This window comes from Pavona decussata, unplaced genomic scaffold (assembly GCF_977016875.1).
Source record: "Pavona decussata unplaced genomic scaffold, jaPavDecu1.1 SCAFFOLD_29, whole genome shotgun sequence".
Lineage (NCBI taxonomy): Eukaryota > Metazoa > Cnidaria > Anthozoa > Scleractinia > Agariciidae > Pavona > Pavona decussata.
Genome location: NW_028145452.1, coordinates 70,001 through 82,587, shown reverse-complemented (window position 1 = coordinate 82,587; position 12,587 = coordinate 70,001). Strand labels below are relative to the sequence as shown.

General features: G+C 37.6%; 1 protein-coding gene across 1 annotated transcript; it reads left to right on the top strand.

Moving 5' to 3' along the window:
• The first annotated feature begins 4,772 nt into the window (after positions 1-4,772).
• On the top strand, positions 4,773-7,410 carry LOC146484761 (melanocyte-stimulating hormone receptor-like). Its single transcript, XM_085104157.1, has one exon. The coding sequence runs from the start codon at positions 5,539-5,541 to the stop codon at positions 6,496-6,498; it is 960 nt and encodes a 319-aa protein (XP_084960283.1). The 5' UTR covers positions 4,773-5,538; the 3' UTR covers positions 6,499-7,410.
• Positions 7,411-12,587: the final 5,177 nt, after the last annotated feature.

The window sequence follows — 12,587 nt, the reverse complement described above, 5'->3', positions numbered from 1 at the left end:
AAGATGTTGGATGAGCAAGCATCAGAGATACTACGGCTGAAATCTGAGCTGATCAAAGTAAAAGCCGAAAACGATAAACTCACACCTTCCTTAAAGGAAACTCAAGAGAACCTCATTGCACTTGAGAACTACACCAGAAAAGAAAACCTCCGTTTCATGAATATCCCTGAGAGTCAAAACGAAAACTGCTCAGACATCGTGTACGACATAATTGAAAACGACCTCAATATCGACCCTGAAGACATCAGATTCCATGCTGTTCACCGCGTGGGCAAACCTCACACACGAGATGATGGTACAACTCCTTCTCGCCCAAGGCCAATAATCGCAAGATTTGTAGTAAGAGAAGACAGGGACACAGTTTTCTCGGTCAAAAACCGATTAAAGTCGTCATACAGATACTCTGATGCTTACATCACTCAAGACTTTGCGCGCGCAATTCAACAAGAAAGGAAAACCTTAATACAAGCTATGTTCGCTGCAAAGAAGAAAGGCCGAGATGCAAAGGTAATAAACAGAAAGCTCTTTATTGATGATAACGCTTATGACATCTCAAACATTCCAATAGACTTTAAAGTTGCCTCTATCTGATTTACCCAATAAGTTTAGAAAAAATAGGAGTTCAAAGCCTGATCCGTTGGCTATTTCTCAGTATTCACTGTAAGGTCGGTCATGCAATTACCCATGTGTTTGTTTGTGTATTTATTTTTATCGTCGCTGTTCTGTGCCCTTGTTTCTGCCTGTTTTTTGCCTCTTTTCACCTCAGATTATGCTAATTTCGCCTATTTTATACCTGTTCAAAAGGAAAGCTTTCAAAGTTTCATGCCCATGCATACCTTTCAGTAATACTTACAATGGATTCGCACCTTGATCTTGATGTTAAATTCCTATCTTTAAATGTGAGAGGGCTGAATAAGTCAATCAAAAGACGTTCGATTTTCAGATGGTTGCACAACCAGAAACTTCAATTCGCATTTTTACAAGAAACGTACAGCTCCAAAAATTACGCGCATATCTGGGAAGCCGAATGGGGTGGAAAAGCCTTTTTCAGCCACGGCACTTCACATAGCAAAGGTGTAATGACACTAATTAATCCTAGATTGGACTTTAAAGTAAATGCGAGCATTTCTGATAAAAATGGTAGGTTTTTCATTCTGGATTTAGTCATCGATGAGACACATCTTATACTTGGAAACATTTATGCTCCAAACGATACCAGCCAACAAGTGGCTTTCTTCAAAGAGCTTAATCACCACCTTGAAGAATTTGCGCAAGAAAACGTTGTAATTGCCGGTGACTTTAATTGCGCTTTGTCAAGCAGAGATAAAAAAGGTGGAAACCCGGTTTCGAAGAAAACCCTCGTAATTAAAGAAATCGAGCGTTTATCCAACCTATATAATTTAACAGACATTTGGCGCAACCTTAATCCGTACACAGATCGATTCACGTGGAGAAACAAATCCTTCAAAATTCAATGCCGCTTGGACTTCTTTCTTATTTCGAAAGACCTCATTAATGATGTGCAGTCTTGTAGTATTTTAAATGCGCCCGAGTCAGACCATTCTGCTATTACACTCCATCTTAGATCTAAAGAGCTTAAGCAACACAAAGGTCCTGGGTTCTGGAAATTCAACAGTTCCTTGCTTGAAGATGAAGTATACATCAATAAATTACGCGAAAACATAATCCTCTTCAAAAACAAGTACTTTGACATCGATGATTTGGGATTAAAATGGGACCTAATTAAAATGGAGATCCGCGGTTTCACAATCAAATACTCTAAACTCAAAGCCAAAAAGAGAAAAAACGAAGAACGCTTGCTGCAAAATAAAGTAAACGAGCTGTTGCAAAAATCTGAAACAAATCCTAACAATAAACAACTTCTTAACGAGCTCTATGCTACTAAATTACGCCTACAAATGATTATGCGACAAAAAACAAAAGGAGCAATCATTAGAAGTAAAGCTCGGCGGCAAGAAAAAGGTGAACGCAATACTCGATACTTTCTCAATCTAGAAAAACGAAATCATTTAAGGAAAACAGGTGAAAATGTTAGATTAATAAATGACATAATGTTTTTTACTGAGCATTCTAAAAAGCCCGGTATTGCAATTTTTCTGGATTTTCGAAAAGCTTTCGACACAATAGAATGGAACTACCTGTCTGCCGCCTTACAAGCGTTGAATTTTGGGCCTGACATGTTAAATTGGTTTCAAGTACTTTACCACCAAGTGTCCAGTTGCGTCCTACATAACGGACATGCATCCGACTTCTTTCTTCTCGAACGAGGTGTTAGACAAGGGTGCCCTTTGTCGGGTCTCCTTTTCGTTATTGGAATCGAGCTGTTCGCCAGGGCCGTTAAAAATGATACAGATATCAAAGGCATCAATGTAGACCAAAAAGAAATAAAAATTACACAATATGCAGACGACACCACAGTACTGATGAGTGATTGCGACTCAATTCTAAGACTACTGAAACTTTTAGACGAATTCAAACAAGTCAGCGGATTGCAAATTAACACGGAAAAATCCGAAGCCATGTGGTTGGGTGCCTGGAAAAACCGCACAGAAAAACCTTTCGGATTTAAATGGCCACATGAGCCTGTTCTCGCCCTTGGAGTTTACTTCTCCTATGATCTTGAACGCGCGAATGTACTTAACTTTGAGGAGAAGATAACCACATTGGAAAAAACCCTGAACAACTGGAAACAAAGAAAGCTCACCTTAATGGGCAAAATAAATATTGTTAAAACATTAGGCTTATCGAAACTAATTTACAGTGCTTCCTTATTGTCTATACCGAAAGGTCTTATAGAAAAAATTAACAAAATTATTTTTAACTTCATCTGGGATAACAAACCAGCTAAAATTAAAAGAAAAACTATTATTGCTGAGAAAAAATGCGGTGGTTTAAGGATGGTCGATTTTGAAATGATGGAACGATCACTAAAAATAGCCTGGGTTAAAAGAATTATAGAAAATTGTGACGCCTCATGGAAAATAGTCCCAGAATACGCTCTAAACCAGTATGGCGGTCTTACGTTTTTCATCAAGTGCCAATACGATATCAAACTATTCGATTTACAAAACCTCCCCGAATTCTACCGTACTATCTTGAGTTACTGGCAAAGCTTTAAACTTGTAACAAACCATGAAGTATCAGCGGAGAAGCAAATAATCTGGAATAATCGTGACATCCTAGTAGATGGAAAACCAATTTTCTACAACTCCTGGGTCAATAAAGGAATTATTTGTATCAAAGATTTACTAGCTGAAGACTTAAATTTTCTATCACTAACTGAGCTCAAAGCAAAACTTAACCTCGAAGTTCCCTTCACCACATTTTACGGTATACTGCAAGCCATCCCAAAGATATGGAAAGTAAAACTCTGCAACACAGTCTCTTCAAAGGTACAATCTCTCTCACTTCCGTCTACTAAAACTGCATATTCGATTTTACTTAGCAAATCCTATTTGATTCCAACCGGTGAGAGTAAAATTTTAAATTACGGCTTCACCAAAGAAAACATCCAAAACGTCTATATGCTCCCCTTCCGAATCTTGCATGAACCAAAGCTTATAATCTTTCAATTCAAAATTATTCATAACATCCTACCTACGCAGTCCAGTTTGTTTCGTGCTGGTATAAAGGACAGTGACAGTTGCCCGCTATGCAGCTACGAAAGTCAATCATTGTTGCACATGCTGTTTACCTGTAACATTTCCTACACGTTTTGGAACCTCTTTACGCGATGGTGGCACAAAACATACCAAGAACACATAAAACTCTCTGAAAGTGTGATTCTGTATGGTTGGCACCAAAAATCAAACAACTGGTCAGCGCTCAATTACGCCCTCGTTATTGCCAAGTACCACATTTTTAGCACTAGTGTTTGCAATGGCATTTTAAACTTTGAAAGCTTTCTTTTACGCCTGAAAAACAAAATCTCTGTTATGCGAACATTAGCAGTAGCAAATAATAAATTAGAACAATTTGTTAAATCCTGGACCCCTATGTAATTTGTATGCACGTGTTCCTCTGTTCGTGAAGAATGCTGTGTAAAGACTTGTAAATAATTTTGGTTTCAAACTTCACGTGCAGTGTGTATTTATATGTAAATGTGTGTATGTGTTAGTATCTGGAAGTCAGCATGTAACCAGGGTAAGCTTTAAACGTTATCTTGTAACTTACCTTGTATATATTTATCTCGTAAGTTAGCATGCTTTATTTTGTTTTTGTAAGTAATGTTTTCAATAAAAAATAAATAAATAAATAAATAAATAAATAAAAATAAAAAAATAAAATGCCCAATAATGTCAAATACGACAAGCAACTACCATTATCTTTATCCAGCGGGCACGTCGGCTTATCCATCGGATGAAACGCATTAGTTATCTATAGGATATCGGTAATATAAACATCATTATCGTTCTCCAATAGTGACTGCATGTAATTAGCTCTGAAAACCTCAACTTCAACTTCATTGTGTTTTTCTTTTTTAATTTACGTGAAAGAGAAATAATTGCTTACCACAAATAAAGAGGTTGCTAGTCGTGGCGGGTGGTAAGGGAATAAGTAAAGACGAAAATATCAAAAAATATTGACAATTTACAATTCAAATTTAAAGTTAATAAGAAAACAAGTTTGAGTTAGGTATAACACTTTGCAAAAGCTAAAATGGAGACTTATTATGACTGTCTATTTCAGCCATAACAGTAAATTGGTTTGATCTTCTCTGAAGAATAGAAGTAGGATCTGGATATTTCCTTTTAACTACTCTGTAGGACAGAGACAAAACGCTCAGTATGACAGAAGTGTCAAACTCGTAGCCAACGCGATGAAGTTCTGACGTACTTTGTGGTTAAACTAAAAGGCTGTGTGGCGGCCGATCCTGAATTTCTGCGCTCATCCCGCAAATGACGCATCTTAACATGTTTTAACTTCCAACTGTGTCGCTTTAACTGCGCACATTCATTGTCCCGTTGGTTTAACTTTAGGAAGTGAGTTTGTTGTGGGCGGTTTTGTGTAAAAATGTTTTTTTTTTTTTTTGAAATTGATATTGGACTTGCGTGTGTAATCAGTCTCATTGTTTTGTCACCATTCGTAACTTTTTTCCTTTCTCATTTAATGTTTCTTCTATTTATAACACAATAAATCGATTCCTCTAAGTTTCCGCCACCTAAAAAGTGAAAATTTCACCATGCATGTTCGGTGTGTTTTTTAAGTTGATTACATCTTTTTAATTTCTCATTGACTAATGCACGGCTAACAAATACGGCGATGGTCGAGTATAACATTTCAAATTTCGCCTGCAGTTATGACATCTCTAGATCTCGTGGCAAAGGAAAAAGCCCTGCGTAAAAAATATAACAACAGCAATATTGTTTAAAAGTGCGATATAATTGTACTGCAAGAAAGCAAGACTCAAACTTTTGCAAAAAAAGGTTTTTTTGCCAGTCGAAAGGCGAAAAAGCTGTCTAGTATAATTAATAAATTAACATGTAATTTATCTCAGGTGAATAAATTTACCTTAATATGAAAAAAACATATCAAGCGGTGCCCATTAGATTTAAGAGAAAGGTTTTGAAGATGTGGAACACTTCTGTTGCAAAGAACAAAACACCAGTGGGTGATTTGGGTATTGAGAACAACAATTCTCATCTTGTCATCCTAAACTGTGTCCTTAGTGCGCCACTGATACTCATATCCATTACTGGCAACACTTTGGTGCTAACCGCCATATTCAGGACTCATTCGCTTCGTTCACCGTCCACGGTTTTCTTATGCAATCTCGCTGTCTCAGACCTGCTCGTTGGGCTTGTCGTACAACCTGTCCTCATTGTCAGGTCATTGAAAGCGAGTGGTTACGTAGTTGACGCTTACCAAGACCTGGCTTTGTCAGTTTGTGGTGTTACGCTCCTTACAATGACGGCCATAAGCGTGGATCGGTTTTTGGCCCTTCACTATCACATGCGATATCCAAACCTAATGACTGAAAAACGAGCAATATTTGCATCAGTAGCTATCTGGTTCACCTGCTTGCTTTTTTCAGGCGTTTATATTTGGAACCAAAAAATCGCATTTGCTGCTGCTGTCGTCTTCATTGCTCTTTGTATCTCCGTTTCCATGTTTTCTTACATCAAAATTTATCGTACTGTACGCCGGCATCAGATTCAGATCTACGCTCAACAACAGGCAGTGGAAAGCTTGAATAATGAACATAACCTAAACATTGTTCAATCGAAGAAAATTGCCATGAACACCTTCATATACTACATCTGTATGGTTCTGTGTTATTCTCCGGTGTGTGTGTCCGCGTTCATTTTAGCTATTTTCCCTCAGCGTTGGACAATAGAGTGGACCTTCACAGATACTGTGTTATTCGCAAACTCCTCTATTAATCCTTTCTTGTACTGCTGGCGCACTCATGAACTAAGAACAGCTGTCTCAAAGACAATACGAAGACTTCTATTTAAGCAAACAGAAGGAGACTAAACAATTAATAATTTACAGAGGTACTCAACAGTTCACTGTTTGGAAAAACATTGCCCGCCTCAGAAATTCGGATTAAAGTGTGAAGAAAACTGAATTTTTTTTTCTTTTAGCAAAAGTTCACCTCAAGCTTTTACAATGCTGAAAAACTAATCCCCTACGTTTTCTGGAAAGGGCAAACACGTTGTTAAAAGTGCAGACATTAAGCGTTTAAGGAAGCCACCAGGGTTAGTTGTTCTACTTTTTGCTGTGCGTATACCTGCAGCATTTTCGTTTGCGGTTCCTTTAAATTCAGTATTTAGTTAAACGAACGATTTTAGAGACCTGTTGCATGTTCGCCATCGTTAACAACAAGTTCTTGTTCGCTTTTTATTCTAACGAGAACTATTGCACCTCTGAAATGATACTTGGTGTAGACGTGTATTCTAAGTTTTCGTTCAGTATAATTGTGAAGTTGATAATTATGTGCACGGATTAGTTCAGCTAGAAGATGCTTTGTAACTGCTTTTAAATTTGAACGAAAGAGTGACAATGTACAAACTCTTTCCCTTACTTAGTCCAAGCCAAAACTGAATGTCATTCCAAAGAAAGCTGATTTTATTATTCACCCCAGACTTCTTCCATAGTCTTTTTAAATAGCTTTAAATTTACCGACGAGCAAAACTGGTCATGATGAAAAGCTAATGAGCATTGAATAACAGACAGCGGACAGAGATAATTCTCTCTTCCTGTTTACATAAAGTCTAGATTCAAGGAGACCTCGAAAGGTTTAGGGTGTTTGTACATATTGCGTGGTAATTGCAGACTTGTGTGTTGACAGTCAGTTTTAGCTGCTTGAAACGAGCTGAGCTTTGGATCATCTTATGTAAAATACTGGTATTTTGGTATGAAAAAATTATATCAGTGTTTACAGTATTTCGTGTCTGATCATGACAAAACGCTTGAATTATGGGCAGTGTGAATGCCCGAAGGTAAAATATTTACTTCATTGGCTCAAGGCAATGACCAAGAGTCCCCGAAAAGGAGAAGGACGGCTCCGGGAGCACGGGCCACAGCCAAGCACCCCCCCCCCCCGCCTTGTGTTTGTGTTTGCGTCACGTTTATGCTGGTGGTTGCGCCTGTGCATTTGTCGCTAATACTGAAAACCAGGCTTAAATGAAATAAACATAGGCCTTATCACGGTTTTCGACGCCATTTTGACGAGTAGGCAAACTGGCTTGAAATAACAGTGTATGTATGGAAATGCGATGTCACTGAATAATTTTCGTCAAAATGGCGTCGAAAATCGTGATAAGACCTATTTTGCTTTCACTTTTTTAGTTCACTCCTACATACATGCAGGCGCCTTATTGATTAATATCTACTACTAAGTGTACTTATAAACTTTTTGTCAAGGAAAATGTAAAACAATGAGTAAAACTTCGAAAATGGACAGTATGAAAAATGCCAAACTATTTCTACAATAAACAATTATAGATAATAAAAAGAAGGTGTGCCTTTAAAATGTAAATCTAGAACGAAACTAGGAAAAGGGAAAAAACTGGAATAGCTAACGTTACAATAAATAATTTTTAGCAGGTTTTTAAGGACACCCAAAGTTCTCTTTGGTGGAGTTATGGTCAATCGGATATTTAGACAAAATACGCAAAATGTTCAATTTTCTTAAGAAACTGTGGTGTTGAGTGAAATGTTTGGTTTATAAACAGAGGTAATAACTGCACATAATGTGATTGCCAAAAGTGAACGCTCAAAACTCCAGCACTAGAATATTTCATTTACGGTGGCCAAATTACCTTTTCAAATAAATCTGACATGATGCGCAATGATTACGTCGTAAATTTTACGGCGTAATATTTGTGACAGTAATATGACCTCCTGGACGTTCAGGAGGTGTTTGCACGTCCAAAATGTGCTCAAAGTGTTTTGAGCAGCAATGAACGCCATATATTTCCCCTTCCGGCCCGACATATCTCAAACAATACGTTTTTTATCATATGACCAATTTAAAACTAATGTACAGTGGATTCAAAAGGTATGATTAATGATCACGAAGCTCTGAATTTCTGTAGTAAAATTCATTTAACTGACGATTCCAGTCAATCTTTAGATCAGATACGTGAAAAAATTGTTTAAAATCGTATTACACAGGGCTTTCTAGCAAGGCCTTACAGCCTTTTCTAGCCGTACGGCCTCGTAAGGGATCGCGATGATCATATGATAAATAAGGATATATTATTAAATGTCGATTATTACATCATTTCTGAAGAAAGCTTTCTCCAAAGCATGAGAAGAAGAGCTTAAACTTTGTCTAACTAGCAGTTCTCATCAGTTGAAGTGCCAACGAAGAAACAGGGAAATTATGGTCTTGCGCCTTTGCAAAGTGTTAATATAAACAATTTGCCATTGATAAAGGGTGTCATTTTGGTGTAATAGTGGTGTAATAATGCTTTCTTTTTCGGTCTTTCATAGCTTAAATTATCTTTCCAATTAAGTAGTATTCGGTAAAATGTTAGTTGCACACATACTGGTAAGTTTCTTTGGCAGCCCGAATCTCAGTCCATTTTGAAAAAGAAAATTTATTGCAGAAAAAGAAATCCATCAATGTGACAAGCTGCGTTTGAGATTCGCGCCAAATTAGTTGGACGGAATGACATCACGAAAAAAGTGGCCAGGCTACTAAGCGCTCTTCAAAATGGCATCTTTCAATTTTGATTTTGAAGATGAATTTCGTATGGATCGGATGCCCCTCAGACGCTCAAGATACGGTGAGGTACTGAACTAAGTGTTCATTTTTTATTGATGGATTAAAACTAAACATTTTACAACATACTAAAAAAATTTCAAAACCATCAGGTTAATTGGTTTTCTGAATGTCACACACGCAAAAAAAATTCGGTTTCTGAGTAGATAGTTATTCATCCTGTGACCCAAGGGACGTTTATCAAAGAGAATAAAATTATATTTTAATGTTAAAAAAAAAAAAAAACAGAGAGTGCTGTCCAGTCTCCACATACTTTAATGCAAAAAAAAAAAAGACTCAAAATTTTTTAAGCAAATCTTAAAATGGTTTGGTTAACTTTCAGACTCACAGAAAGCTTATCAGGTTTGAGCTCACACAACCTCGTTCCCAGGATCTCTCCTCCACGTGAAGAGTAGAGACCTTGGGAACGAAGTTGGACCTCACAAATCTTTAACGGAGTTTTCTTGTTGTTGTTGTTGTTGTATTTTTTTTCTTTTTAACGTTTGATGGCGATTAAAGGGAAAGTATCATGGGGTTTTTGATATCTTGTATCAAAAATAATGAAATAAGACCTTTAATCAGCTGCCAAATAATTCTAGAATGACGAGAGGAAAGAAATCAACTCAATTCTTGAAATGAACAACTCGTGATCTGCTCTAGCGCATTTTGGAAACAAAAATGCGAGAACTTGCAAAACATTATTCTAACATTTTTAAATTTTCAATCCATACCGGCCTACTCTGTCTCTGGCCAGAGGCACTAATCAACAGTTTTATATGCGGATAACACACTTCCTGCCGGGACAGATCCACAGCCTTTATTTAAACACAGCTTGTGGTGTCGTGCCTAGCTACAGTTCATACAACAACAACAAAATGAAAAAAAGAAAAACGTTACAAACCTCTTACACTGCATACAACTCTTAATAATTTAACTGAAATACATGTATGATATGGCTCATATGTACAGATAGTCTGGAAGCCTAACGGATCGCATTACAAAGTGTTTTATCCCATTTGTAGCCATAGAATTTGTTACATGGCACTTCACGGTTGCAAAAAGCAGTTTTCATCAGTCTTCCGCTGATTGCTTAAGAAATATATTTCGCAGTATTTTCAAAACGGCCGTCCGAAGCTCACAAATTCGCCAGCAGAACAGAAGTGGATTGATGGCGGAGTTCGTGTATACCAGAGTATTTACCAAGATCCACAGAATCTGTTTTACTACTAACAAACGCTCAGAGGATATGGCAATGAATAACGTGATGTAAATAATCGATGGAGAATAACACAGCATCATACAAACGTAATATATAACAGTGTTTATCGCACTTTTCTTCGATTGCACCATGTTCAGATTATGTTCAGCATTTGAACTTTGCACTGCCTGTTGTTGAACGTGAATCTGTAACTGATGCTGGCGAGCAATTCGATAAACTCGGATGTAGGAAAATGAAGAAATTAACAGGTCAATAACGATACCAACAGCTATAGTAAGGAGATACACTTCTATGGTAAAAAATATAACGCACGATGAAGCGATGTTGAAGAGCCAAATACCTGCCGATGTATATACTGCACGTTTCGTAGTCATTAAATTCGGATATCGCATGTGATAGTGAAGAGTCCACGCTTATTGCAGTCATTGTACCGAGGGAAACACCACAAACGAACAAGGTCGTCATTTGGTATGTTAACACCAGAGAACTATCAGGAACAAAATTGAATACGGTTGCAATGAAGACTGGTTGTACAATAAGTCCAACAAGAAGATCTGAGAGAGCGAGACTGCACAAGAAAACGTTGGATGGTGAACGAAGCGAGGGCGTTCTCAATATGGCGGCCAATGCTAAAGCGTTGCCAGTTATGGATGTCAGCATCAGCGGTGCGTTAAGGACACAGTTTACGATGACTATGGATTCAGGCTGAAGATTGTCGTCCTTGTTGCTCTTATAATCAGTTTGTGATTCGTTTTGTACAATGGAAGTGTAGTTTGACATCTTAAATACCTCTCTCTTATTAAAGCAATGCAACTCCAAAGTTTGTACCGAACCTAATAGGCATTACCATGTCTGATACCGTTTGGTATTTTTTATAAAATAAACTTAATTTATGTTTGAGTGTGAGTTCCTGGATGGATTATTTATTCAAACTTGGACGAATTATCCTCCATTCAAATGGAGAAAAGCGGTCATTATGTGCAGAACGTTGCTTCTGTGCATACTAATATATAATACTTTTAATCTCTTGTACAATAATTGGTCATCGGACCAGTTGAAACAGCCTCTTGACTAATTTAGAGGCAGGTGAAATTCAACCATCGTTGCAATGTTTGTATTAAAATTTCAATGTTTATCACTGAGGCGTTAGCAAAACGATAAATTCATACCCAAAACTGAATAAAATATGGTGAGATTTTTAAAACTTGGAAGAAGATAGAGAAAGTTAATTTTACTGAATAGGCCTTATCACGGTTTTCGACGCCATTTTGACGAAAGGCAAACAGGCTCGAAATAACAGTGTTTGTATGGAAATCCGATGTCAAATAATTTTCATAAAACATCGCTTCTGAGAAATTCATGAATTGGAACCTTTTGGCAATAGGAAAAGGATTTTAAGAAAAAAAATTGGAGGGATATAGCTGTGCCAGAAAGCGTCCAGTCATGTTTTGAACTTTCCATACATTTGTTAGCGAACCATTTGTCTGTTAGCGAACCAGCCGTGAACTGCTCTAAAAATAGCTCGCGGGAAAAAAATACAAGGTCCATATTTAGGGCAGGCAGAAAGTCGGAATAAACGAAATAGAATCTATATATTCACATATAATGGTAACAGGCTTCCACGGACGTATTTAAAAATCCATTGTCCATTTATCCATTGCTTGTCATTGTAATCATGTTTAGCATCAGCTGTCTAATTATGTAGCTACTTCTTGTATTTGGCTGCTCTTCCTGCTCTTCTGTCTTGCTTGTGCATCAGACCAATGGGGCAAAAACTGAACAAACCCGAAGCGCAAACGAACGAACCAGCGGAAACCCCAGCGAACGAAGAACCGAGCCAGCGAACGGATAGCCGAATGACCGACTTAACGACCAAACGGTCCATTGAACGCACACCGGCGAAAACGAGCGAACGAACCAGCGAAAGTAGATGAACAGCTGAACGACTGAGTGGACAGTTCCCCTGCCTCCAGTCATAAGCGTTTATAAGGATTGATTTTCTGATATTCTAATGCAAACTTAAAAGCGCTTAACTTTTCGGAACGAGTGAGAAGCGACGTAGCTTTAGTTCCAACTACCTTAATGCCAAGCAAATATTGAAAATCTTACGCACGTATTTTAGTGAGCTCACCA

Bases quoted from the DNA above. Each gene is read 5' to 3' on its own strand.
- LOC146484761 (XM_085104157.1), top strand. From the start codon at position 5,539: ATGAAAAAAACATATCAAGCGGTGCCCATTAGATTTAAGAGAAAGGTT.